Below are 25,570 nucleotides of genomic sequence, written 5' to 3'. Positions count from 1 at the left end.
GTAAAATATTGAACATTTAAAATTTGGCTGCAGTTCAGTAATATCAGAGTCAGCGCGGCCAGCGCTGCTTTCGCTTACCAAAAATTTCATAACCACGAGATGGAATTTCCAGGGACGCATCGCTGTCCAAATACTTTATCGCCGGCAAACATCTTTGTGGCCTTATCGTCGAGTGTCAATGGCAGTTATCTAACGATAGATACAATTGCTCTCAGAAACTGATATAAAAGCGCTGTTCAGCGAAAATTTCCCAATCGAAGCGCGTACCACCCATCGAATTGGACCGAAATGGATTTTCACCTGCTGATGATTGCACTCGTGCTAGCACCAGTTTTTACACCTGTCCACTGCCAAGTGGCCTGCAATGCGAGGAGCGGCCCTGTCCGCCAGAAACGCATCGTTCTCAGCAGCCCGGGAACAGGTGGGCTGGCCGAGTTGGACACATGCCAGTACCGCGTGGCGCCGTGGAGCAGCCAGGTGTGTCAGGTGCGCGTTGATTTCGAGCGTTTGGAGCTGCCGCAGCCGCAGCTGAATGCCAATTCCGGAGTGCTGGAGTGCGTCGATTTTCTGCAGATACAGCATTTCCGGCTGTGCGGTCGCAACAGTGGTCAGCACTTGTACGTACCCCTTCGGCGGGGTCAGGAGCTGAAGCTGCTGTTCCGACTGGCCACGTCCCCCGGCAGGCAGTCCACCTGGCAGATGACTCTCACCCAACTGGAGTGCCCCATAGACTCCGCTAGGGGTGCAGGTAAAAGGCAGCCCGAGGCGCACACACCAACTGTGCGACCGATTATGCCCTTTTTGGGCAACTTCCTGCCACGGACCATCTTCGGTGGACAATCTGGAATCGGCTCGGGCTCCGGTCCCGCTGCCCAGCTCATCCAGTCTCTCAGATCGCCTTCTGTTGCGGATCTGGAGATGCTGGCTCCTCTGGGCTGTGATCAATACTACAGGTCCCCCACTGGCGGTATAGTGAGCTTCAATTTTGCAGGTGGCGTCTATATGCCCAACATGAAATACTCAATTTGTGTCAAGGGAGCGCCTGACAACGAGATAAGGTGAGTGAGTCAGTCAACGTGCTTTATAATTTGTATTTATAATTCCAAATATAAATTCTAATATTTCCCCGATACAGCTACAAGATCGCGCACTTTGAGCTCTCGAAGGCGAACTCCGAGCAGCCAGGACCTGCCTATGACACCGATTGCCGTAGTACAGTGCTGACCCCGTTGCGCGTATCCGACTACTTGGGCATTCCCGATGCGTACATGGTCGGCAGGCCAGAGCTGCAGGCCACTTACTACTGTGGCAATGGATTGGCGGACCAGGAGCTCGTGGCCCGGCCGCCTTTTGTCCTGCGCTTCGCCAGCGATTCGCAGTCCAGTGGATCTGAAACGGGCTTCCAGCTGACCTACACGGTCCGCCGGTCACAGGATTCCCTGGCGTCCACAGATCTGTAAATTGGCATAAATAAAGCCGGCAGTCTTAACTAAATCAACGCACACAAGTCAACTGGAATTGACATTATTAAATGCAGCAGTGATACTGGCACTGTGAACCAGGACATTCCATGGCCACGGATTTGCCTTAATTAAATGCCCGGCTCCGGCATTAAGTCACATGTATCTATATATACAAATAAATTATGGAAACCCCAGTGGCATAAATGGCATGTGGTTGACACGGGAAACGGGTTCCATGGAATGCGGATAGAATTTCATAGTTGATTATTTTGATATATGCTTAACAATGAGAAGCTGGAGCAATTCATTGTCCTGTCCTTTCGAGCTACTAAAGAGAAAATAGTGCGGAGAGAATATTGCCTTGGTGCAGGGCTCGAATTGCGTGAATGTGTGCAGATATTTAATTGCGAAATTTAATCGGCGTGCTATTTGACGAATTTCTGATATGTTGCTTTTTGTAACATACGCATACGTATTTCCCATATCACTTTCCTAACGGACTTTAAATGGAATGTGTCTGCTTAATTGCAGATTTAAAAAACATTTTTATTAGTAAGAATATAAGTATTTCTTTAGGTACTGCCCGAAAACATATCAAACATACCTAGCATAACATAACTGTAAGGTTTACTTTCCCAAAATTCTTCGAAATATTTCGGGATCCCCTTGGTAACTTTAAATAAAATAGCACCGACAGCCACGTGGATATTTACATTTATAATTGCAAACTGGTGTAACTTGGATAAACTTGGATATTCCGGTGGAAGGACAGCCATTTGCCACCCCCTCAAACTTTTCACACACGGCTGCAGGAGCGGATGCAAAAGCTTTTTGGGGGAATGGGAGCCGGAACGCAGTGACATTTTGATGCCGACACAGCTGCCACAATTGCCAGTCCATGTATTTTTAATGAAAATTTAACAAAATTTCTGCGGTTTAAGTGCGAAAATTGTCGAAAGCGCGCAGAGCAGGTGGCTGATCGATACACATATACGTAAATTCGGCGGAAACGAACCCGGAAGTGCGAATTTTTGCGATTCAGTTGATGGAACACATACGCAAGCTGCTGCAAAATGTTGGGCAAATAGGGCCTTAGGCCAAACGGATATGAAAAGGGATAAATTCAGCATTAAAGGGGACATTGTTAAGTGTCTGGTAAACAGAATGAAATTGCATTTGCATCGATGACCAGAACACTGGGGAAATTGCCTTTCAAATATGCATAGTCATATGCTCCGACACGATGCCAAACAATGTGAGCCAGCTCTTTTGGTCTCTAACATCGACATCGACATCGACATCGACATCGACTACTTTCCCTCTCGAATTTATGTAGTCTTCTTTTGCTCTGGCCAACACTTTTGCTCGCTTAACGTTTCTATCCTGGGGCAAATTGTTTTTACCCGACCAGTCGACAAAGATGCTCCAGCATCTTGGACCATCTTCCTTTGGGCCACCTTTCGCCTCTGGCTTTCTGCCAGCTGAGCAGAGAACTTTAAGCCTGGTCATAACCCAAAGTGAAAAGCCAGCTGGGGAATGGAGCCTCCATTTCATATGGCACTCGGGCTTAATGGTCACTTCATAAATGCAGGCAATTCGGACGTTCGACACACACTGCGTATGCGTAATGAAACTTTGTAGATGCAAAAAGCCATGATTGTTGGCCAGGCGCCGTTTTAATTGCGGAATTTTTAGAAGCGGTGAATAACTGCGAAATTTCATTATAAATTGGCTTCTAGCTAAGTAGCCGCATATTTGATTACATGCTGTTTTTTCAATTAAAACACATCTGCTATCAGTTTACAAACTTTATTTTAATTTTAAAACTAAACTAACTGGTTTTTTCACGTTCGGACATGTTGGCCAACAGAGAACTATAAGCATAAATTGTTTGGTTGCCTCTGCCACCATAGCCAATGGAAGCGAAATTCCAGAATGTTTTTTAGATTGAATTTTTAAATTTTTTCCCTCAACACTCATTCGGCAATTTTTTCTCTGTTGTTTTGGTGTTAGCCCGAAATGGTCTATGTTTATTTAATCATTTTCTCACTGCAGATTTCCCCCTCTGACGCTGTCAACTTTGTAACATCTGACCCAACGCCAAAGGCCCAATGCAATTTACGCTGCCAACAAAACAAAAAAAGGAACCATATTCATAGCACATGGCATAGAAAATTGTTACAAACATTCCCTAAAATAAAAATGCCAGATGCGGTTTCAACATTGTAGTTACAATGTCACAAATTATTAATTGCTAACGGATTTATTTATTGGCGGGCTGGCAGCTAAATTTAACATACATATTTCACAATGCTTTCATAAACTACTTTGAGGCCTGCGAAGCTCTATGAAAACGCAGCAATATTTTATGCAGGTACTTCTATAGCACTAAGCCGTGAATATTTGATGAAATTGTGTACCGATTACTCAAAGAATACCTAAATGGGCTCAAATATTACTTTAATGTCTGCCTCAGCGCGGCTCAAAACACAAGCATTTACACAAACTTAAATGCCAATTAAGTAACATTAAATTGTGCGAAAAATGAACGCCACAGAACACGTCCTTGAGCCGAAAGAGACTGTCAACAATGACAAAGGAAGAAATTAAGCAGCTAAACAGGGTTTTATGGACGGGCGGCAGAAATAAACAAACAAGTCGCTGCCAATGGAACCTCCGGAAAATCTGTAAGCCACGGCAACATGACACTGGCCAGCTCACACCCTAAAACACACTTGGACTTGTCCCTCATACAAAGGACCAGGCCGAAGCCAAAGCCAAAGCCAGAGCCAACAACATAATCTACGGGTTGTCAGCAGCCCAAAAGACCATAAAGGCAAGGCAAACGAGCTGAAGGTCGCTGGGCAGGAGGAGGGCACAACCAACCCACCCAAAGTGGGTGGAACGGGAGGAACAACAAACAAATTAGTATGCAAGTCAGGCAGCCGATTAGGACACCGAAGTTTTCGCGACACAAATGGACGCCAGGCCACAATGGAAACATCCCATCCCAGCACATCATGCCTTTCAAGCTCTTTTTTTTTTTGGTTTTTCGGACTTAGCCAAAATAATGAAGTCGGTCACTGACGCGATCTGTTGCTTGTTATGCCTAGAGAAAAAACCGCAGGAGCATTAAAAATGTTATGGCAAGCACAGGTGAGTAAACTGTTTTGATTTCTTGATACCCAAGTCGCTGCACAGTTATTTTATGAAATGCTTTTTATTATAGTTAAAAATACCATTTACATTAAGTTATTTTTACAATAAAATAATACTTTCATGATTGCTGGTATCAATCAGGTCAAGACGTTCTCAAAAATAAAACTCCCAAGGAACGATTATATTTGGGTATCATGGGCATTAAAAAAGTATTAAAATGTCAGTAAGTCTACGCACCTTGACAACCAATTTGAAAAATTAAATGTTCTTGTTGCTGGTCACCATTTTCTTCAGACTTTTCTGACAGACTGTCTATTTTTAAGTTATTTCGGGTTCTCTGTCGCCTTTGGGCATTGGTTAAATATTTCATTAAAAATTCCACGCACAATTGCACATTGCTGTGGTTCCTTGACCAAGCATAGAACAACCAAAGTGGAATAAGTCCCTATTCAACCTTTAAAATGACAGTGCCCAGAGAATTTTTAATGAATTTAAACTGAATTACGACCAGAAAATAGCCACTGTAAGGCCTTCAGTGTCAAAAGAAAATGAAATGAAAATACGCAGAATGTAGCTTTATTGGGTAAAAGTTTCACACTTGCGTAAATAAATAATAACTGACACAAGCTCAGCTGTAAATCAAATGCTGAACCACAATTTAAAATAGATAATCTGATAAAATGGTTCTTTTCAAGCCGAGCACAGAAATGATGTAAAATAAATTTTAATAAAAATGCTGTGCAACCCTTTCATTTAACCTCTGTCAATTTGTCAACACATTTTCAAATTAAAATGTACACGTATTTCAAAATTTCATTACTATGTAAGTCAGTATTTCATTTAAAATGAAATTCTTACTTGTGCGCAATGTGTACAAACATTACTTCATAAGGAGTAAGGATTTAAGACAATAATTTAAAGCAATTTTATGCTTGGATAAGATACGCAAAATAAACACCCAAGCCTATTACTAATCATTTGTATTGGTTATTAAATATTCGTAATAAAGGAGTCATTAAATAACGTTCCTTATTACCTTGTTGCCCCGACAGAGATTTAGTTAAAGCTTTGGCCGACACATACTGGCAATCATATAATTTTCATATTTTCATACATTGTTTAACTTGTTCCTTCGTCCTTTTCGTGGGCCACAAACAATGTGTGTGCAAAACGTAAGTTTGCGTGCTTGGTGCATATAAATTAGTCGCTTATAATATTCTTTTGGCATTTTTCAAATTTCCAGTTCGGTATTTGCCGGCTCTGCCTGGTGAAAGAGTTCGTACGCCATAAAGTATGCAGCTTACGTGCTCAAGGATTTCTGCCTTCACGGCTGCTTTGCATAGCATGAACGAACAGCAAAAAACAATTATTAACATATTAATAAATTTTAGCATATTTGAAAGGCCATAATTTAGTGTAATTCTAGATGCCTGCAGCTGGGCAACACCTGGGGGAAATTGGATAATCCAGCCAAGCACGTAATTTGCATTTTTTATGACCAGGCCTTAAAGAGCCCTGACTGATTACGGCCTTAAACAATGCCAAAATTTCCTAGTGATTAGCGAATTTATTGCTTTGTTAGCCTAACAGTCTTATCAGTTTTAAGTGCATTTGACTTGTTCGTCGGGCCTTTGTTCGTTGTGCCATTTCTTATTTTTTGTGATGAATATTCCAATTGCGACTATTGAAATTCCAAAAAGAACCAGGCCAATTCCTATGTACATTCCTATACTCGCAGCATTCAGCGCAAGCTATTAAATAAGACATTACATTTTGTTACTCATAGATATTTTCTTATTATTATCTTACCTTCAATAGCCTTGTAAGATCCTCGTCTAATTCCGCGTGCAATCTCATTGTAAAAAGGGGTGCATAATGATCGTAGGCCACGTTCTTGAACAAGCTAGAAGGAAGAAAATTTAATTATATTAAATACATTACAAATATTTTTAATTAATACTTGACTCTGCATTGTTGTTAATATTTTCTTTGTCTTGAAGCTGATACAAATTAAGGAGAATTACACAGGTAGAAGAAGGCGATTTTGAGTTGCTGTATTAATACTTAAAGGACTTTCTTGTAAAAGTTTAATTATTTATTAAGCTTTATTAGTTAAGTAGTCTCTGTCAATCGCACTTTTCATCAATTACCTGTGTAATTGTCTTCAAGACCTTGCAGCGCCGAATAAAAACTCACTCAATGGCCTCGTCGCGCACCACTTTCGTGCTAATCATGAGCTGCCCCCTCAGGCTCATTGGGATTCCAAGAGTGGGCTCCATTATCACATGCATGCCGTGCTGGGACTCCTCGGGTTGCAGGCCGGTGGTGTTCTCCCTGTACATTCTATCTGTGAGGAAAAAGTGCGGATGCGACATGTAGAACGGGCCATTGAAGGCGGCAGGACCGTAATCCAGGACTCCGTTGCGCGGACACTCGCGATTCTCGAGGCAAAAGCACTCAGTGTCCGGCGACAACTGGCCATTGTCGAGGGTAAGATTGGTGGACTCATAGCGCCAGACATCGATGCCGTCGATGGTGAGGTTTTCCTGGGGAAACAAGTTCAAGTACCGCGCAGCATCTGGTAGGAAAATGGAAGTGGGCTGATCCCACTTCCTGTACGGCGACCAGAGTTCCCCCGTGCTGCCATTGACCTTGCCGCACTCGCCGGGATAAAGGCCAGTTGTGTCCTTTCCATTCCACAGGAGCAGATCTCCCAGCTGGCTGAGATCCCCATGGCCAGTGTGCACTGTAAAGTTGCCCTCAGCCGTCTTCGAGTTATTCCTCTGATAGAACCAGCCGAAGGTGTTGCTGTACACCGGGAGCAGAGGCGAATGCAGCTGCTCCACAAAGTCAAGCAGATGGTCGTAATAGCCTTCGAATAGCCAATGGCCAGCTGTGTGCGTCATGTGGGTGGCGCCGCCCTCGCGATTGAGGGCAAAGTTCATGACCTTGCGCAGGATGCGGCGCAATTGGCGCGAGTACAAAGCAGCTGTCTAAAGCGGATAGTGGGATTAGTGGGGGTTACTGGATGTGGCGACAGATATTTGGTCAGAGACTCGGAATAAATCAACAGGAATCCTTTCAAGAAGAACAGCACCATTTCATGAAAAAGGGTGATGCCTTTTGTAAAACAAAACAACTCCAAATTAAATGCAGGATTCTTTGTCAAGTATTCACTTAAATAATTGAGTTACAGATTACTTGTCATATTTTGGCATCTTATTTTATATTTTAACCCGACTTACCAAAGATGGAAAGTGTGGCGCTATAACCACATCCTCAAGCGATCCATTTGACTTTTCCGGTAGAAAGTGCCAGGTGCGTTTGCCGAAATAGGTCACCTGGGACTGATTCCACTCCAAATCTTCCTTGACCTTAAAGTCACTGAAAGTGTAAGGCCCCAGCTGCTCAAAGTGCGGCTTAACGCCCTCGGTGTTCAAATCCCCCGGATTAGTCCAGTTAAAGAGGAAAACTGTGCTGTATACCGGCATGGGCGTGGTCACCCAGCGATTGTATATAAAGGAGTTGGGAGCCAAGGGCAAAAGACTGCGAATCCAATGCCGAGATAAGGCTGGCCAGGCTGAGGCCAGAAAAATCCCAACAGCCAGGATCAGGCCCCCCAGGGAGAAGACCCAGATCTTTTGCTGGCGTACACTGCAACAACCACAACACATCGCCTGCGATCGATTTTTTTACTGGTACGTCAAGCAATTTAGCCGGTGTTATTTATAGGCGACCCCACTGTTGGGATACATTGATGTTCAATAATGGAACTGCAAGATTAGATTTCAAGAGCGAATTGATTCTTTTATTTTTATATTTGCTTTAAATCGCCCACTTGGAACGCTCCTGATAGGCTAATCTCCAAAAGCTTTTCACAATACAGCTTTTCAAGAGGCTTGTTTTAGGAGCTGAGTTAAATGTTATTGAGTACTTTAGTTTTCGGATTACTTTTACTTTCACTCATACACTGTGAAAAAGGAAATACACATTATATTTCCCTTAGTATAACTGAATTACTTTTAATACAATGAAAGGGATCACTATATGTATTATACTAAAAATTTTTTGATTTTTTAAAATTAATTATAAATATTAATTAATTCAAAATTTTACTTAAAGAGTTTACTTAATTTTGTGAATAAGCTCGTATGAAATCTTTGTAACCTTTCATAAAAACACCGTAGAAAAATATAAACGGTAATTAAATACTTGTGATGTTTTTATTATCATAAAATCAAGACATAACATTTACTTGAGTTTCCATATTTTATCAATTAAATTTTTGTATTTACTATAAAATAAAGTTAGAACAAAAAAATATTTAGAGTTATTTATCACATAACGTTTTTCGAAAATTGTGAGCTGCTCATCAAAAGAAAATGTTAATACTAAATTACAAGTTTCGCTGAACCACATCGGCCGCTATTTCCGGTTCGCCTGGAGTTTCCTCGTTATCCTTGAGAGCCAGTTTGTCCATCTCCGCCTGGCCATACCACTTCCTTTTAACGGTAAGTAAGACGCCAGTTGCTATAAGAATGCAGCCCAGGCACAGGAATCCCACTCCAGTATATCTCCCAATAGCGGGCAGATTGAGCACCAACTAAAAATGAACATGCAATATTTAAAATTTAAAAATGATAGGGTAACTAGCAATGATGTTCTTCCAAACATACTCTGAGTTCTGAGGAGAGCGCTTCGTCGATTTCGGCTCGACTAGCGGTGGTGAAAAGAGGTGCATAGAAACTCGGAAGGCCCTTCAGTATGCTAAGGAAAAATAAATTTGAAAAGTCAAAAATATTGTATGCACCGATTATTGTAGGCAATTACTCTATGATGCTGTCTGCCTCTATGTACAAGGTGATCATCACATTGGCATTGACCTTCAACGGCACTCCCATCTTGCGCTCCATGATGATATAAAAGTTATTTTGGTCATAATTGGGATGGTAGCCGTCAATCGTGCTGCCATAACTTTCGTCCGCGTACATAAAGTGATCCGCAGATAGGTACATGGGAACTCCACTGGCACAAGGTCCCAAGTCAGTGGCTCCGGTGGCAGGACAATTATTCGGTTGGCTTTCCAAGGGACACCAGCACTTCGCGTCACCATTGATCTGGCCATTGTCGAAGGTGTTCGGTGTTATTTCGTACTTCCATCCCGTGATGCCCTGGATCGTTTCGCTCTGACCTGTGAACTCCAGATTTATGATCCGACAAGTGTCCGGAATGAAGATGGTCAAGGCCTTCTCCTTGGGCTCATCGGGCACAAAAAGGTCTGTGGTGCTGCCATTGAGACGTCCACACTCGCCTTCGTACCAGCCCGTGTGATTCTGACCCTTCCAATACTTAATTTCACCCATCTCCTTGATGTCACCCACTCCGGTGTGAACAGTGAAGGGACCCTCGAAGTCCTTCGACCCATTACGGTTGAGGAACCAGGCAAAGTGATCCGACTCGATTTTTGGGGCCAATGGATTATTCAGGCTCATGGCGTAATGCAGGAACTCGTCGTAGAAACTTTCGAACAGCCATTCAGATGCCGTGTGGGTCACAAAGAGATGTCCACCATTCGCATTTAGAGCCTCGTTGAACATGAATTTCAGGAAGACGTTGCTATTCCGCATTTGGTTTGAAGCTGCCTGTAGAAAATAAATTACATAACCAATTTTGTGGGTTTTTAACTGATTGTTGCTCACCAAGGAAGGCAGGTGTGGGGCCGTAATTAAATCAGTTTGCTTGCCGCCGGAGAGCTCCTCCTCCCAGAACCAAGTTCTCCTCGGGTTAAAGGTCACTGTTCCATTGTCGTGCCACTCAAGATCCATCTTCTTCCTCTCCTCCCGATAAACATAGGGTCCCAGTTGCTCGAAGGAAGGTTTTACTCCATTAGCCTGCACATCTGCGGCATTGGTCCAGTTCCACAGATACATGTAGACATACACCGGAATGGGCAGCTCCTCCCATTTTTCAAAGGTCTTTGAAGTGGGTGTCAACGGCAAGGCCTTTTAATAAACCGATTAGTACTCCTCATTTCCTCCATTTACACACACCGCCTCTCACCTTCATGACCGCCGAGTCTATAAAGCCAGGCCAGCAAATTATGGCCAGCAGTCCGGAGACCGCGAAAAAGATTCCCAGGCCAAAGACCCAGACCTTTTGCTGGGTCACCCCACAGCAGCTGCAGCACATATTGAGACGAAACAAAGGCTTCCGCGTGACTGCGAAGTGGAAAAGTATCACTAGTGCTTTTATTCATGCACCGCTTAGTAGATTATGCACTAGTAAATAAAGCAGCGGCTAATCAGCATGTGTACTGTAGTAGTTGTACTGCTCAGCTGATACGGGGGGTGATTGGGTACTAAGTGTGTGTTTGGAGTGCCGAAAATCGTGATAAATGCAAAAGCTGCACTTGGTTTATTGTGGGTGCTGGCTAATCAGCCAGACTAACGCTAGTAGCTACTTCGGGCTGCCACATACCGAGTACCACTTGGCAACTACATAAGACTTAGAGATACATGGTACAAGGTGTTAAGGAGTATTAAAAATCGCGTATACAAAGTTCAATAGAGACACATGTCGGGTTTACATTTACATGGATTTTATTGCAGAGATTTAGTTTAGCTGATCTTAAAACTCATCATTTCATTTAATGAAATTACATGCTAAAAACATATTAAAATCGAGTATCCGAAGTCCAATAGAGGCACATGTCGGGTTTTATTTTTACATGGTTTTATTTTACAAATTGGATTTTATTTTACAGGTTTAGCTTAGCTAATGAGTTTTAAATGAGTATTTAATGGAATTACAGAGTGCCTCTTAATGCGCCCAATAAATTACTTGAAACTAGTTGATTACACTATTAAAGCGGTCAACTATTTTTGCCTTGAGCCTCGCCATCTTATCGGTTATATAGCATGTATGCTTGGATTAGTATTTGCAATGCAATTTTATTGTCAAGCACTATAAAAGATCACTTTCGAAGACGGTAATCTAATCTGCCAAAATGAAATTCGATTAATCTCATTACCCAAAGCCGTTTTGACTAATCAACCACCTGGTTTCTGAGGAGCATTTGAACCACAAAATTTACCCTGACTATTGGAAAATAATAGGAGTGAAAGGCGTTATCGTTAATATTGGCGACTAATTGAAGGTGGGACAAACCATTCGAGTGCAAAAATTTCCAAATTAAATGGTTGCGGCTCAAGTGTGTTTGCTTAAATTTTACATTTCCAATTCCCACCCAAAAGCTCACCATATTAAATTAAATTGACCATTTTCCTTACTCAAATTCAGTTCAGTAAACTTCCTCCAGCATAGTGGCCAAGTATTAATTAGGCTGCTTCTCGGCTTCTCAGCGCAGCAATAATTGGAATTACTAAGCCACAAAAGCAATGCCCACTATTAGTAAATGAATAGATTGCACTGGCTTCTGTTGATTTCCCCATTGCACTTCGATGTACATAATCAGCAGACATTGCAGATATCAAATACTAGGAAATGCCTTGGTAGGCACATTATTAAATATTTAGTGCGCATTCCATCCAAACTTTCAACGCTGCAAGGTTTTGAGCTGGAACATTTCCAAATACGCCGTGCTGAATGCAATACTATTCTCCAAAATACGTACATAAACTTTGTTCATATTTAATTGTTAGTTGAGTTATAAATATAATACACATACACACATATATGAATATTGGATTTGCTATATAGGAAGAGTACGACGACTGCAGTTCAGAACATTTCAGCAACATCAGCATTTTTTAAGATCTACAAAAATCGGTTGACTTGTAGAAATACGCCATTTTTTTCGTTGGTTGAGGTAGCCCCTTCAGTTTAGGCCTCAATGGAGCCCTCGGCTTCCAGTTGGGCCTTGCGACTTGGCTGCAAAAGATCAAATGCCTTTCAGATAACGTTTCACATATTTGGCCCGAACTTCTTGTTACCTTCGGGTGCATCAGAATAAATGGCAGCTCAGCGCAGAGCTCGCCGCCCAAGGCGCCCAGGAAAAGCTTGACCTTCACAGCATACGAAACAATTATGCCAAAGGCGTCCCTCGCGTCCTGACTGGCAATACTGAAATACATTTAAGAACAATAATAGATAGTCAAATTCAATTGAATGTCTCTCTTTTCCGAGCTATAAAGTGAATGGATTTGATTGGGCGATACTCACAGTGTTGTCGAGGCCAGAGCCGTGTCCTTGCGCTTAATATCACCCTCTACGGCGATGCCCGCGCGGTCACAATTGGCCACCAGAGTGGGCACCAGGTACATGACCTTCTGCAGGCTGGATCCCGGGTTCAGTGGACAGCCCTCGCTCGTCTCCATGAAGGCGATCGTGTTGCGGAACTGACCGTTCTGGAACAGGACCACATCGACGCCCTGCTGCACCATGGCCTTGATCTTCTTGACCACCTTGTTGGAGTTGTTGCGCACGCAGATGTTCACCGAGATCTTCTCGCCGTGATGGTACAGCTGCTTGTCGAGGGTGACCTCCAGTTCGAGCTCCCCGGGCGACAGGAGGAAGTCCTTGCGGACGACGGTGCAGGGCTGGATGCCCTGCTTGGTGGGTGCATACTGCACCTTGCGGATACCCAGGTTAATGGTGCTCCTGCGATGCGATCGATCGCAGTCACTGTCCCCGGTGAAGATCTTGACGAAGTACTGCACTCCGCAGGGCTGGCTCTCGTCACTGGCCTTCTGCTGGAGCACCACCGAGGCCGGCGAGCTGGGCGGCATCTGCATCACGAAGGGATAGGCATTGGAGCCGAGCTTCTTCAGCAGACGCTCCTGCATCTTGGTCAGCTGGATGTCCTGCTTCTGGGGCGGGCACACCTGCTGCGAGACCAGGGTCAGTTCCTTCTGGAACCGCAGACCAATCATCTCGTCGTCCTCGCGTCCGTAGCGGAAATTGCAGACCAACTGCACGAAGATCTTGCGGTTCTGGCGCACGTACTCATCGTCCAGCACAACGATTCCATCTGCAAGAGGACGCTAATTAATTGGAGATTAGTGTAACCAATGCCCAGCCTCGTGGATTGATTGCTCACGTAACCGATAAGCCTGGTTAGCTGCTAAAGCAGCCGCATAAATTGCATTAAATTGAATAAATTGCAAGTGAATTCAATGTCCCAAGGAGTTAAGATAGCTTATATTTTCTGATTCGAAGTGGAGTTTTTATACCCGTTACTAGTAAAAAAGCACGTATGAACGTCGAGATCTTAACTTTAACTTCAAAATCAGCTTTCCTCAGTCTTTTAGCTTCTCCATCACCACTAAAATCCAATGTATTAAGTTGGAACAAAAGTTACACAATATTTCCAAGCTGTAAGATACTTCAATCCACTTTGGGTACTTTCTTAAGCACTCTTGGGTACTTTTTAATGAACTTCATCCTTCGTAAATCCTTCGGCCTGTGACACCTACCAATGGGCTCCACCTGTGTCACGGAATCCACAAAATCACGCCTGTTCATGTAGAGCGTGATCATGTTGTTCGGGGAACACTTCTTGAACACCTTAAAGTTGACCACCATTTTGAAGCCGTTTAACAAGAGCTGTCCGGAAGTAGTTTAAATTTTAGATGCGACTTTAACGTTTCGCGCTCGTTCTCGATGGGATACGCCGCGTTGCGTGGTCCACTAGGCTATTAATTAGCGCTCTTTGGCAATCCGGCATTTATACCTGGCATTGTGGCACCTGTCGCCCCTCTAAATTCAATTAGCCGCACACCAGAAATTCAGCAATTGCTCGGCGGCAAACTACTACGGCTTCTGCCACCTTGCTGTGCGCAGTGTCTTTGATATTGACATTGTGGCACGACATCGACATCGATGGCTTAAACATTAAATAACGCGCAACACGGCGTATTAGCAATGCAGGGCGGGCAAAAGTACAGAAATAGCTCGAGAAATCGATTGGGTGTGCGTATTTTGGTTTGTTGTTTTCCGCCTCGGATGACGTATATAAATACAAGTATTACGTAGTGAGTTTTTTCCTTTCCCATTTGCGGAATTGTTGTTAATTCAATTGAGCCTTATGCAATCCTCGGCTAAGTACTGATAAGTGGGTCGCTTTTATGACATTTACAATAGCTTTCTTTTGACTAGACCACTACGAGTTATGGAAACGAAGTTTTTAAGTGTGAGTTTATTCGTAGTAAGCCCTTTTACAGTGACCACACATTTTAATACAGGTTTATTTGCTTTGGTTTCATCTCCTTTAACTTATTAGAGCCGACAATTTATATTAAAACAGTATAACCCAAGTACGTAGGATTTAAATACATTTATGTGTATATGATGACACATTAGCACTTCAACTTCACCAGTAACTGTCAGTTGAAGGACCTGCACATTCAATTATGTAAAAATTTCCTATGCAAAGCTACTGGCCCCCCACCATTTCCCATTTCCATTTTATGCTATGAAATCACATTAGCATAAAGTAGGCTACTTAACAAAGTCAATGAACGTAATAATTATACTCCTGACATTAAAAATATGAACAAAGTTGTGTGAAATATATTGTTCTTTATTGTGTGGTTGGGGGCCGGACGGTCGGGAAAGTGGGGCGGAGTTTTCCCCAACTACACACCCCCTATTCGTGTGTGAAAATGTGGAAAGTGCGGGAAACTGCGGGAGAGTGCCGGCGGACAGTCGCCAAGGGTCCAACAAAACCGACAATGAGGCCCTTAATAATAGCAAAACTTTTGCACTCACGACGTGTGGGCCAGCAGGAAAACGGCGCTGGTTATGGGCTTGTGTCTCATTTAAATACATTACAAGTGAACTTTCCGGGAGGCATGGACACGGTGTGGTCCCGAAGAATTGGCAATATGTTGTTAAATGAGTCGTCCTTAAGATTCTGTTAGAAACGCGTTAAGAACTTTTAAATTCAGCAGTCCGCAGGGTCAGACTTGGATCAGAAATCTGTGAGCACCAGGTTTGAAAGATAAATCAAGTGAAATTAAATTCTGGTATGTAAAACGCATTTAATCCGGAAATTGCTTAAGCTTTGTTTAAATCATCACTATCTGAATTCATCTGTAGTTTGATTAAGCATCCTTTCAGTTTCAGGATAAAGCCATGCAATACAATTGCCAGCGACCGCAAAAGGTTGGCTTTATTATTTGGGCGCAATTGAGCTAGCTGCGGGTGGTATTGACCCATTTCCGAGAGTGCCTCTTCAGACGTCCACAATTTCCGAATTCCCCTTAAAGCGGGATCGATTTAAACAGGCACGGAAGCAGTTTGCCACCATTCTACTCTTTTGGCCCTCTCGAGAGCTAATTTGGGCAATTCAATTGCCTGACCAAGGCGAGACAAAGTCGTCGTCCAAATTGCATTGCACAATCAGCGCGATTGCCACGTTCCGAACTGCGGAGTTTGGCCAAGAGCCCAGAACAGGCATAGAATGCAGTGCAATTGTCGTTGGCGAAATCGACGGCCAACTGGAGCCAGACTTTTAGCCAGAGTCGGACTGCGGGAAAAACGATCGACTAGAAAACATTTCAACATTTAGAAAATATGTTTTTCTGAAAATCTCCGAGCAAGTACACATGAGGAAATTTGTAACTGCACTCCATTTTACAATTTTTATATAGTAATTATAGTTTAGCTGTAATCCAGTAATTTATATTTGCATCCGAAGAAAACATATATCAGCATCCTTTTCAGCTACTAATTGAACAGGAATACTTATAAAATTTTAATTATATACTTACAGTTCCTAGAGATTGACAGTTTTTCACTGTGTCGCTTTTTAAAACGAGAAGCTGAGCCAACAACTTCAGGTGGTGGCCTGGCCCGAACCACCTTGATGCATGGCCGACATCTGCCATTGAAACGTGCGCTCGGGTAGCCACAAAGTTTTAGGCCAAATGTCGGTGGGCGGCGAGCGCTGGGTGACTCATCAACCCGATCAGGGCCAATAGCACGGAAAATTGCAGCGAAACCGAAATTGTTGTCTTACGAAAAGTAAAAGCAAACAGAATTGGCGCCCAGCCTTGGCGCGAGTTGCTGCCATTTCCAGTTACCATTAGCCGTAGCAAGGACATGTCGCACCCTCTGCGAGGGCGTGCAAAAAGTGTAGGAAAAACTGGGGAAGTACACAGGTCCTGTGCTGCATGAGCGGACTTGGCAGCGATGTCGTCGCCGCCTGACGATGTGCAAACTGGCGAAGTGACAGCAAATGGCGCGGAAACAGTGTGTGCGCCAACGTCAACTAATCGTGGGTGAACGAATCTTTGTATACGAGTTTGCCGCCACGTCCATATATGGATATTACCATGGAGTCTGAAGACTTCGATGCCTGGGCTCGCGGACAGGTAGCCGTTGTTGTTGACGCCAGTAGATTGCAGGTGCCTGCCTGATTGCTTTGACGTCTGCATCGGCGATGTGTTTCGAACAATAGTTACTCCGCCAAATGGCAACGGTTTTATTTAATTGGGTGGGAACTAGGGTGATGGACAGGTAACCTATAGCTGATTTGACCCTCACTTATCAGCAATAGGTTTGATATATCAATGTCTCATTGGTTTGACCTTAAGCGAAGAAGAAAGAAAGGAATATTTATTTAAGTTATCCTGCCTTATTTCTTGGCACTTTACATAATAAGTATCAACCCCTTGTGTGTTTTCGTTTACCGAACTATAATAGGCATTAAGCAAATAATAAAGACGCCAAGTAGCAACGAACCACGCCAATTTGGGAATACCGCATCCCGCGAAGCCCCGGGGTGTATCATTCACCATAAATGCAATGGTAAGACATCCGAGTGCATCGGATGCAAAGAAAGTGGTCGGAAAGTGCGAAAATATGCTTTCCAGCGGGCCAATTCGCTCCGCATGTACATACTTTCCATGAGCTCTGCTGTTGGCGTTGTCCGAATAATACCACTATTGCCGGCTAATTTCCCAGGTGCATGCTTGCTCGTTAAATTGATGTATAGCTTTTGGCATATAGCGCACAGTAGCAGGCCAAGTCCGAGCCCAAGTCCATGTCAGGGGGTGCGGCAAGAGGGGCGACCGAGGGGCAGGAAGGCGACGTGGCAAATAGGGTGTTGCAAAGGGAGGTGGGGAGGAGGGGAGCATGACTGAAAATATTGTGAAAACGGCATTGGCCTCCGCACACAACAATGGCTGCAATGGAGGCACCTGTACGGGTCCCTCTCCTCCACATGCAACATCCAGGCACTGTATTTGCGGTCGGGTTTTTGACACAAATTTTGCCGATGACATGTTCAATACACAAAGCTGCGTGCTTAAGTTCGCTCATCCGTATTGTTGTACCATGGAGCCCCGACAACATGTAGTCCTCGATATTTGCAGCCAGCACGTGTTTAGGGTTGCCACAGCGCCGTTGTACTCCGTGTGCGAGCAGTTGGCGTGGGCGTGGGCCGCCTACTTGTCTGCTTTTGAGCCAACGGGGGAGTCTTTATATATTTTTGTGAAATGGGGAGCTTTTATTAATTTTAAAGTTCAAAATTCTGTTTTATTATGTGTGTATGGTAGGGTTGGGTGGGTTATGTTAATAGAAATGTTATATTAATGCGATTTAAGTTTAAACACTCTTAATATTGTGGGAATGGTCTGGCCAGATGGTCAGCTAATCTTATGACGACGAGAAGAAGCTCACGGCGTGGCAATCCTGGAAAGCCGAAAAGAGGACGACGGCTAAGACAACTCTAAAACATTAGGGATCCTAAGTCAGTGTTCTATTCAAACCATAATATAAATAAAACTCAGTGGGATTGTGCGAACTTACTTAAAAGACTTATCACAACCCAGACCCACACTACTTTGGAATACCATGTTGCATTATGTATTTATAAAACTATCTATATTGGTTTTTGACCATGATTTTTTGACTGCTGTGACTACTCTTACTGCAGAGCTCTCAACTATATTCACAATCAGCGGAATGAAACAAATACACAGCGCACTAGCCTGACTTTTCCGATGCTTCTATTCTATTTAAAGTATAATACTCTGGCCGGTTTAAATTTGAGGTTCTGGCTGTCAGCGGGTGTCAAATAAATTTGAGAATATATACTTTTTCCGTTGCCTATTTCCGTGAGCCACATTATCCTATTAAGGGATTTAATGGAGTCACACACGCGCGCAACTTTGTCTCATCATAAATCTGAGAAGCCAACACAGCGGGTAATTCTTCCTGAAGCGTGAAAAATGCCAGAGGACCGAGGAGCAGATGGAAGCCACAGCATTGTTTGATATATTTGCCTCATATCGGATATTTATGCCTTTCACTTACCAGGTAGCGTATGGATTTATGCCACAACGATTATGGCCAATGGCCAAAGTTGCCACCCAGCCAACTTACCAAAAACCCTCAAATTAGCCGAAAGCTTAAGGAGCGGTCGGGCTATACGTATGGCATTTAAATTGTTTTATCTGCACCGCAAAAATTTATGAATTTGAAAAACTTTGTAATAACACCCAAGGGACCGCTTTTGGCCGCACTGCCAGTGAAAATATATTGCCGGCCATTCGGTCATTCGGCAAACAAACTGTTTTGCCTCCTTGAGCTATCCAAATGTTGACGTCTCATCGGTTTTGGGTTCCTCTAGAAATGTATTTGACTAAACTGCAGTTTGGTAAGTTTTATGATTTTCTGACTACGAAGTTGGCTGCTATATTGGTGGACATCGAGCGGCCAACTTTTGTTTAAGTCGGCTTGAACTTCAACCACTTGAGACGATTTAATTGGTTGTGCCATAGTTGCTGGCTCTTTCCCCCATTTAACCCACTATTCCTTAACCCCTTAATACAGCCCAGGGCCATCACATTCCATAGCCAGCCATACTCTTTCTTTTCGGCTTGCTGTGCATAGTTTTGCATGTGGGCTCACCACAAAAAAGTCTTTTCGATTTCGATTTTGAATTTATGTTTTCTTCTCCCTGGAGTGCTGCTACACAGCGCGAAAAGATCTGTCATCAAAGTGATTTTAAAGAGCTTTACAAAAGGGATGTAAAAACTTAAACTAGCCAAAGTCACTTACGTTTTTTATAATTTTTTTATTACTGATATACATTCATGTGATTAAAAAATATAAGGCCATTTACTGGCTATAAAACAATAAATTGTGGTATCTGGCTTTGTGTTCATGCCACATTCATTTCCTCTGCATAGCAGCAACTGCTCTGCCATAATAAAATTCGTGTTCTGACATTTCTCAGCCGGCTTGTCACACGTGTCGAAGCGTTGCAGAAATCTCGGCACCCCTCTGGTTCTATTTCCCCTTTTTTATGTGGAGCCCCCGTGGACAATTCAAATTGTTCATTTGAGCTCTCTATGCAAGCGGCATCCCCCCGTTCTCGATCCATGCTGTCAGAGGTTAAAGCCTAATGGTTTTTGCTTGGAAACTTTTGAAAATGCTTTCAAAAGCAATTAGTACTGACAAATGCGAGTCTTGATATGGCTCGAACTGAAGACATTGCCTGTCAATGCGTTCAAACGATTTGTCATGACAGAGGGGCGAACGTTTAAAAGCTGGACGAAGTAACGATTGATGGGCTTCCGAGCAAACGATTAACAAATATGTTAAGCAAATTAATAATCAGATTGCTGGCATTTGAATTGAAAGCTAAATCTGATTATGTTGGAGCAGAAGCAGATACCAAGCCACAGAAATTATTTTGCCACGCTGATCATCTTATCAGCCGAGAAAGGCTGGTTAACCTGGCTGAAATTTAATTTAATTTCGACATTTTTGCGCACTCAAGCTAAGTAAACCAATAAAGAGAAGGGCAGGTGAAGAGGAGCAGGCTGAGACAGAGGCGCAGGATCCAAGGATCCGAAGGTTGCTCCTCTCCTTGCTGCACTGCACCAAAGTTGAGTAAGCTGACTGATTAAATTTACACATCGAACCGCAACTGTTGCACACTGGCATACGAAAAAGTAATAAAAAAGCAAGGAGCCGGAACAAATTTTATATCCCCGCCAGCAGCGGGGAACAAAGCTGAGGAAGTCGAAGTCTGGGCTTCTGTGCATTAAAGTAGGAAATCAATTGATGGTTGCCGAGCAGATGGAAGCCGTTTTCCTTCGCCAATTGCTTGTAAGTGGGTGGTTGTAAAAGTTTTTATATCCCAACCGGAGTGCACACTGCGTATGAGCAATGCCAGCTGCTTCGGGCTCAAGGGCCCCCGATGCACCGAATTAAGAAAGATTGAAAACTGCTCAAGCTTCATACCGTCCAAATCGAATATCTCCAGTGGCAATTTAGGATTTTTCTATGGCCTATCCAAAGCAGGGATCGCTCACTTCAAATGTTAATCAGAACCGGACAGGACCCTTCTCCTCCGTCCCCTTCCATCCCTGCCCAATGTGTCAAGTGTAGCAATATTGATGTGCAATCTCGAGAGCTGCAGCCGCACTGCTCAATTTGCATGCGCCTGGCCACTCGACTGCTGTGCAATTTGGAATGCATTTTCAATGCTCCAGCCGTCCTTCCGAGTGGAAACTCCAGATGCCCGTGGAAGGCAGGGGCTTTTACAAGTCCCATGCATAAATTCAAATGTTTTCCCGGCCAATATGGGGGAACGGACTCGGCCTGGACATTGTCTCTAAGATATATGAATCGGCAAACAAATGGTAAGCAATTTTTCACAGCGCCGCATAATGCATCGAGTGGTTTGGGATCAATAAGCTCGGTTTGCATCGTGGCTGAGCACTTTGGATATGCCACATGTGTGTAGGGAGGTTATTAAAGTAATCCTAAATTGAATACTGGCAGGGTTATTTTAAGAGTTGATCGATGAAGTCCCTTAATATATAACTCAATAAATCATTTTGTTGTTTAAAAATATTTAACACTGCTTTTAGTAGTGGGATCAAAAATGAAGAAAATATTCATGAAGTAAATACTTCAATATCAATTTGTACAATTTACTCACCTTGAATTCTTTTAAAATTATCTTGCAGCTAAAGAAGAAATCGGGTTTTACGCATGCCACACATTTTTGCGCATTTTTAAGTTCAAGCCATGACTCCATTTTACCGACCGAATTTTCCAAATGCATACATGTTATGCCGAAAATTGGAGCAAATTAATCGATTTGACTGCCACTTCAATTACTCTTAAAGGGATCTACAGTCCCAACGTGCCCCTTCGGCCAAATCAGAGCGAGCTGATGCAGTGGCAGCTTGTTCACAATGCAATCAGCAACAATAGCAATCCGAGTGCCGTATCCTAGCCACCGCGGAAACGGAAGCAATTTTCATTTGCGTTGAGTTTGGTTTTAGCCTGGTGTCGTCCTTGCGGTCGCTTAGGAAGCGCTGCTCCGTCTCGGCGGAAAACGGAGGGGCGGAAAATGGGAGAGGAGGGTCGGGCTGGGGTCGGGGCGGATCGGAAAAGCCAGCACATGCTCGGCGACATGTTACCAACATAATTTCAGATGCCACACAATGGGATAAGATAGATGGGGTGGCGCAGGGCCAAGAACGGAAAACCGCAAATGATGCAAGTGTGCAGTGCAGTAAATGTGAATTTTTATTAAATAAATTGCTCGCAGGAAGACCTTACCGTTTTTGCGGATTCCATTTTTGGTTTCAAGAATGACACGTATCTCCTTTGGTTTCATAAACAGTCACACTTTATTATGGATTACGGTTATTGCTGTGTAAAATAAATACAATTTTCCGACTTAAGGATACGTGAAAATGCCAAGTTCTGTTATTGATTCGAGGGGAGAACCGAAAATCGTTTGGGCTTCCAGTTGGGTTTCATTCAAATGATTGCCGACTTCTGCTTCTTTTGGGCTTGAACAATATACTTTGACATGCCTTACATGCTAGATCTATATAGGTTTTGTATGTGTCTTGGAAATCTATGCCACTAACTACGTGCTATATTAATGTTTACTTTTAAATTCTCAAACAGCGGCTGCTCAATTTTGAATCGCATTGGCCAAATATACAAGTTTGTCTTTTTTCGCTTACAGATTTTACACTTAGCTCTTATGGTTCGCTTGCCTTAATACTTATTTACAGAATACGCTCGGTTTTATCACATTTGAAATGTGTCGAAATGAATCGTGTGTTATGCTTTACCTACATTTAGACCAATTTTATATACAGATGCGCATATAAAAAACATTAAAATTAAGTTACAAGTATCTTAGTGAAACACTGGTAAAGTTCGTTAATTGTGAAAATGGCAGTATGGAATTGTGGCGTATTCCTTTGGGGAAAGGCCAAATTTGATGATGATCGTCTGGAGTGATTGATGAACTTAATTGCGAACTCAAATCCTAATTACTGCACTTCGATGCGACCCCGCATGGCCATTAATTATACGCCCCTTCGTCCCGCTGCAAACTGCAAATCCAACTCTCCGGCGACTTACGTCGGTGTCGTGCCAACTGTTTGCTGGGCAAACTTCGTGGCTGATGAGGACGCGGTGGCTCCCGATGGGCCCCTGGGTCAGTTAACGCTGACCAGCGGCTCCAGCGTGCTGCTCAGATGGACCAGCTGCTGCTGCACCTCCCGCAGGCTGGCCAAGCTGCCGTCCATCTGGTGGTGGTGCTGTTGCGGTGGCAGCGGTGGTGGGGGCAGCACCACGACCACAGCCTCGGCGGGAGTGGGTGTGGGTGTGGGTGTGGGTGTGGGCAAGGGCGCGTGCGAGGGGGCTCCTGGCGGAATAACAGTCGCCGCCGCTGCCACAGCTGCCAGGGTTGTAGCCGAGCTCGGCGAGTGCGACACACTGTACATCAGGCTGCCCATATTGGGATGCGGATGCTGCTGCTGCTGCTGCTGCGGCGGCGGTGGTGGTGGCGGCATCAGCTCGTCAATGGTGCAGACGCGATCGTCCACGGGAAAGGTGAAGTTGATTTCCTTGCCCTTGTCCTCGGGGATTCCGTGATCGGCAGGACTCAAGCTCAGGCCCTGTCCATTCGCCTTCGGCCCATTTGGTGCCGCCGGGGAGGTGGCCAGGGTCAGCGTGGTCGTCGTGGTGGGCGAGTTGCCATTGCCCAGCGTGGTAATCGTGGTCGCCTCCAGATTTTTTTCCAGGCACTTGCTCTCGCCTGGGAGAAAATAAAGGGAGTAGAAACAATTGAGAACCAGCTATGGAATGTCGGTTCCTATCCAGATGCACTTCAAGAATCAAAATTGGCACAAATATAGTTCTGAGTATTCATATATACTCAATCAAACAGGAAATCCGTTGATTACAGCTTTTCAATAATATTTTTGATTAGAATTGGTTACTTATATAAATTTTTTTAGAGTGTCTGTGTGCAAAAGGCGTCATAGTTTTGCACATTTTTCTGAATTCCAAGAACTCCGTGGGCAGTTTGGGAAAGAGCCAGGACTTTTTGTCAGCTGTCAGCTGAAAATTTGTAGTGTTTTTTGCCCTGTTTTGCCTGCCCGTTTATCGGGGGAATCGAATTTTTGTGTGCGGCAAAAGTTTTCGTGGTGGCACGGCGTCTGGCTCTAAGGCCATTTTATTGTTTGTGCAGATATGCTACAATTGCGTAAATTCAGAAGTTTGGGCTTGTTTGCCTTTTGCCGACCCTCTGGTCCTTTGGCCCCTTTTTTCGCTGGAGTTTCCCTCGAGTGCGTTCTGCTGAATGGCGGATGCCCCAAGGCCAACTTCAGGTGAGCACAAACATTAGCGCCGGCGGAACTTGGTCAGTGTGAAATTTATTTATTCCCCCATTATGCGAGTGGGGAGCCAAGGGCTCGGCATAATGAGGCACGTCCTTGTAATTAATTAAGTGCGGCGACTTTTTGCTTTATTTTTAATTTGGTGAATCATGCACGTGCCAGTATCCGGCACATAAATTTCCGGATGTCGTTTTTCCCATTTTTACTTCCGCGCCTGCACTTGGCAAGTTTCCCGGAGTTCGGGGCTTAAGACACCTCATCCTCCCGAACTGCAATTAAATTTAAATTCAGGTACTAATCTGTACTTACTGCCATTCAGGTGGTCCTCCCTCGTGTAGTAGCGAGCCCGATTTTTCGAGAAGCAGGCAACCAAGGACAGTATAATGACCGCAATTAGCACAAAGATGATGCCACCCAGAATGGCCAGAGTATTGAGACCACCTATCGGTTAATTAACGGAGATTTAAATATTAACTTAGCTGCGTTTGCGTTTGGAACACTCTTTTCAATTGCGTTAAAAGGAAAGTAAAACAAGAATGCTAGTCGACTATCAGATACCTGTTACTCGCACTCCCTGCTGGGGAGATGGAGGTATGCGAATAGACTGTTTCTGATTCTGAATAAGAATACTATATGCATTTGGTTTTTTACTTTACAAGTAGCGGATACAAATTTCTAGCTCGATTATAAACATATTCATTTGCATACGCCTTTCTAAATGGTATCAATTAAGTACTGGCACCAAATTAATTTGATACCATGAAATATGAATACTGCACTTACCGTGCTCAAGAAAGTTATAGGATGTGCTGGCTGCATTTTGCTCCTCGTCGGTGATGAAAGTCAAGCACGTGTGCAGCCCGTTGATATCCAAATTGTTTATTTCTGCACCTCGTAGGCTCTTCGGCAGGAAGCAAATGGGATAGGTATCCCATTTCCACTGCAGCTGCAAGGAAGGAAAACGAAAGTGAATCAACTCATGGTCGTGCTGCAAGGCGTCATCAATCAGCAACGACTTCGAAACCCAATTGAAATTGAATTTGCCCTGCCGATGGCATTTATTTTGTTTGCAACTGCATTTCCACTTACTTGGCGCACGACATCTATTAATTTCCCCATGTGGCACTCGTCGCATATCAAAGGATTGTTGTCGAGTCGCACGTTGCGTATGCCTTGGATCCTGAGGGCCGTGTCCTCGCTGATGCCGTGTAATTGATTCCGAGATAAGTCCAAAAACTGTTGGCGAACGGGCAGAAAAGTTCAATTAAAAGTGCATTTCGAGTGCATGGACAGGGGGGAGTGGTTGGTAAGCAA

The 25,570-nt window shown here is 43.8% G+C and overlaps 5 protein-coding genes across 6 annotated transcripts in view; 1 reads left to right on the top strand and 4 right to left on the bottom strand.

Annotated features, from left to right (window-relative positions):
* The first annotated feature begins 255 nt into the window (after positions 1–255).
* Positions 256–1,664, top strand: LOC6549189. Its single transcript, XM_001974372.3, has 2 exons — positions 256–1,058; positions 1,136–1,664. The coding sequence occupies exons 1-2, from the start codon at positions 289–291 to the stop codon at positions 1,458–1,460; spliced, it is 1,095 nt and encodes a 364-aa protein (XP_001974408.1). The 5' UTR covers positions 256–288; the 3' UTR covers positions 1,461–1,664.
* Positions 1,665–6,223: 4,559 nt separating this feature from the next.
* Positions 6,224–8,296, bottom strand: LOC6549190 (protein croquemort). The gene is made up of 4 exons (XM_001974373.3): positions 7,868–8,296; positions 6,819–7,615; positions 6,432–6,525; positions 6,224–6,373 (listed from the first exon to the last, which is right to left on the bottom strand). Exons 1-4 carry the CDS (start codon positions 8,294–8,296, stop codon positions 6,224–6,226), a joined length of 1,470 nt encoding a protein of 489 aa, XP_001974409.3.
* A 520-nt stretch (positions 8,297–8,816) lies between these two features.
* On the bottom strand, positions 8,817–10,879 carry LOC6549191 (protein croquemort). The gene is made up of 5 exons (XM_001974374.3): positions 10,683–10,879; positions 10,322–10,624; positions 9,453–10,264; positions 9,299–9,389; positions 8,817–9,225 (listed from the first exon to the last, which is right to left on the bottom strand). The coding sequence occupies exons 1-5, from the start codon at positions 10,809–10,811 to the stop codon at positions 9,019–9,021; spliced, it is 1,542 nt and encodes a 513-aa protein (XP_001974410.1). The 5' UTR covers positions 10,812–10,879; the 3' UTR covers positions 8,817–9,018.
* Positions 10,880–12,248: 1,369 nt separating this feature from the next.
* LOC6549192 (phosrestin-2) lies at positions 12,249–14,292 on the bottom strand. Its single transcript, XM_001974375.3, has 4 exons — positions 14,057–14,292; positions 12,804–13,611; positions 12,575–12,704; positions 12,249–12,512 (listed from the first exon to the last, which is right to left on the bottom strand). The coding sequence occupies exons 1-4, from the start codon at positions 14,163–14,165 to the stop codon at positions 12,465–12,467; spliced, it is 1,095 nt and encodes a 364-aa protein (XP_001974411.1). The 5' UTR covers positions 14,166–14,292; the 3' UTR covers positions 12,249–12,464.
* Positions 14,293–22,225: 7,933 nt separating this feature from the next.
* Positions 22,226–25,570, bottom strand: part of LOC6549193 (toll-like receptor Tollo) — a 49,234-nt gene continuing 45,889 nt past the window's right edge. For both annotated transcript variants that reach the window (XM_026980699.1, XM_026980700.1), the window contains exons 12-15: positions 25,346–25,492; positions 25,040–25,202; positions 24,566–24,697; positions 22,226–23,673 (exon numbers count right to left, since the gene is read on the bottom strand). In XM_026980699.1, coding sequence (XP_026836500.1) covers positions 23,072–23,673; positions 24,566–24,697; positions 25,040–25,202; positions 25,346–25,492 — 1,044 coding nt within the window. In that variant the 3' untranslated portion in view covers positions 22,226–23,071. The remainder of the gene's footprint in view (positions 23,674–24,565; positions 24,698–25,039; positions 25,203–25,345; positions 25,493–25,570) is intronic.

Source organism: Drosophila erecta, unplaced genomic scaffold, assembly GCF_003286155.1.
Source record: "Drosophila erecta strain 14021-0224.00,06,07 unplaced genomic scaffold, DereRS2 tig00000092-arrow-pilon, whole genome shotgun sequence".
NCBI lineage: Eukaryota > Metazoa > Arthropoda > Insecta > Diptera > Drosophilidae > Drosophila > Drosophila erecta.
The sequence above is the reverse complement of the archived record's forward strand: the minus strand, read 5'-3'. Positions and strand labels throughout refer to the sequence as shown.

Bases quoted from the DNA above. Each gene is read 5' to 3' on its own strand.
- LOC6549189 (XM_001974372.3), top strand. From the start codon at position 289: ATGGATTTTCACCTGCTGATGATTGCACTCGTGCTAGCACCAGTTTTT. The intron at 1,059-1,135 runs GTGAGTGAGTCA...TCCCCGATACAG, and splicing joins GCGCCTGACAACGAGATAAG to CTACAAGATCGCGCACTTTG.
- LOC6549192 (XM_001974375.3), bottom strand. From the start codon at position 14,165: ATGGTGGTCAACTTTAAGGTGTTCAAGAAGTGTTCCCCGAACAACATG. The intron at 13,612-14,056 runs GTAGGTGTCACA...GTCCTCTTGCAG, and splicing joins GACACAGGTGGAGCCCATTG to ATGGAATCGTTGTGCTGGAC. The intron at 12,705-12,803 runs GTGAGTATCGCC...AATGTATTTCAG, and splicing joins GCTCTGGCCTCGACAACACT to TATTGCCAGTCAGGACGCGA.
- LOC6549190 (XM_001974373.3), bottom strand. From the start codon at position 8,296: ATGTGTTGTGGTTGTTGCAGTGTACGCCAGCAAAAGATCTGGGTCTTC. The intron at 7,616-7,867 runs GTAAGTCGGGTT...TATCCGCTTTAG, and splicing joins CGCCACACTTTCCATCTTTG to ACAGCTGCTTTGTACTCGCG. The intron at 6,526-6,818 runs GTGAGTTTTTAT...TCTTCCTTCTAG, and splicing joins GTGCGCGACGAGGCCATTGA to CTTGTTCAAGAACGTGGCCT.
- LOC6549191 (XM_001974374.3), bottom strand. From the start codon at position 10,811: ATGTGCTGCAGCTGCTGTGGGGTGACCCAGCAAAAGGTCTGGGTCTTT. The intron at 9,390-9,452 runs GTAATTGCCTAC...ATTTTTCCTTAG, and splicing joins GAGGCAGACAGCATCATAGA to CATACTGAAGGGCCTTCCGA. The intron at 9,226-9,298 runs GTATGTTTGGAA...GTTCATTTTTAG, and splicing joins CGCTCTCCTCAGAACTCAGA to TTGGTGCTCAATCTGCCCGC.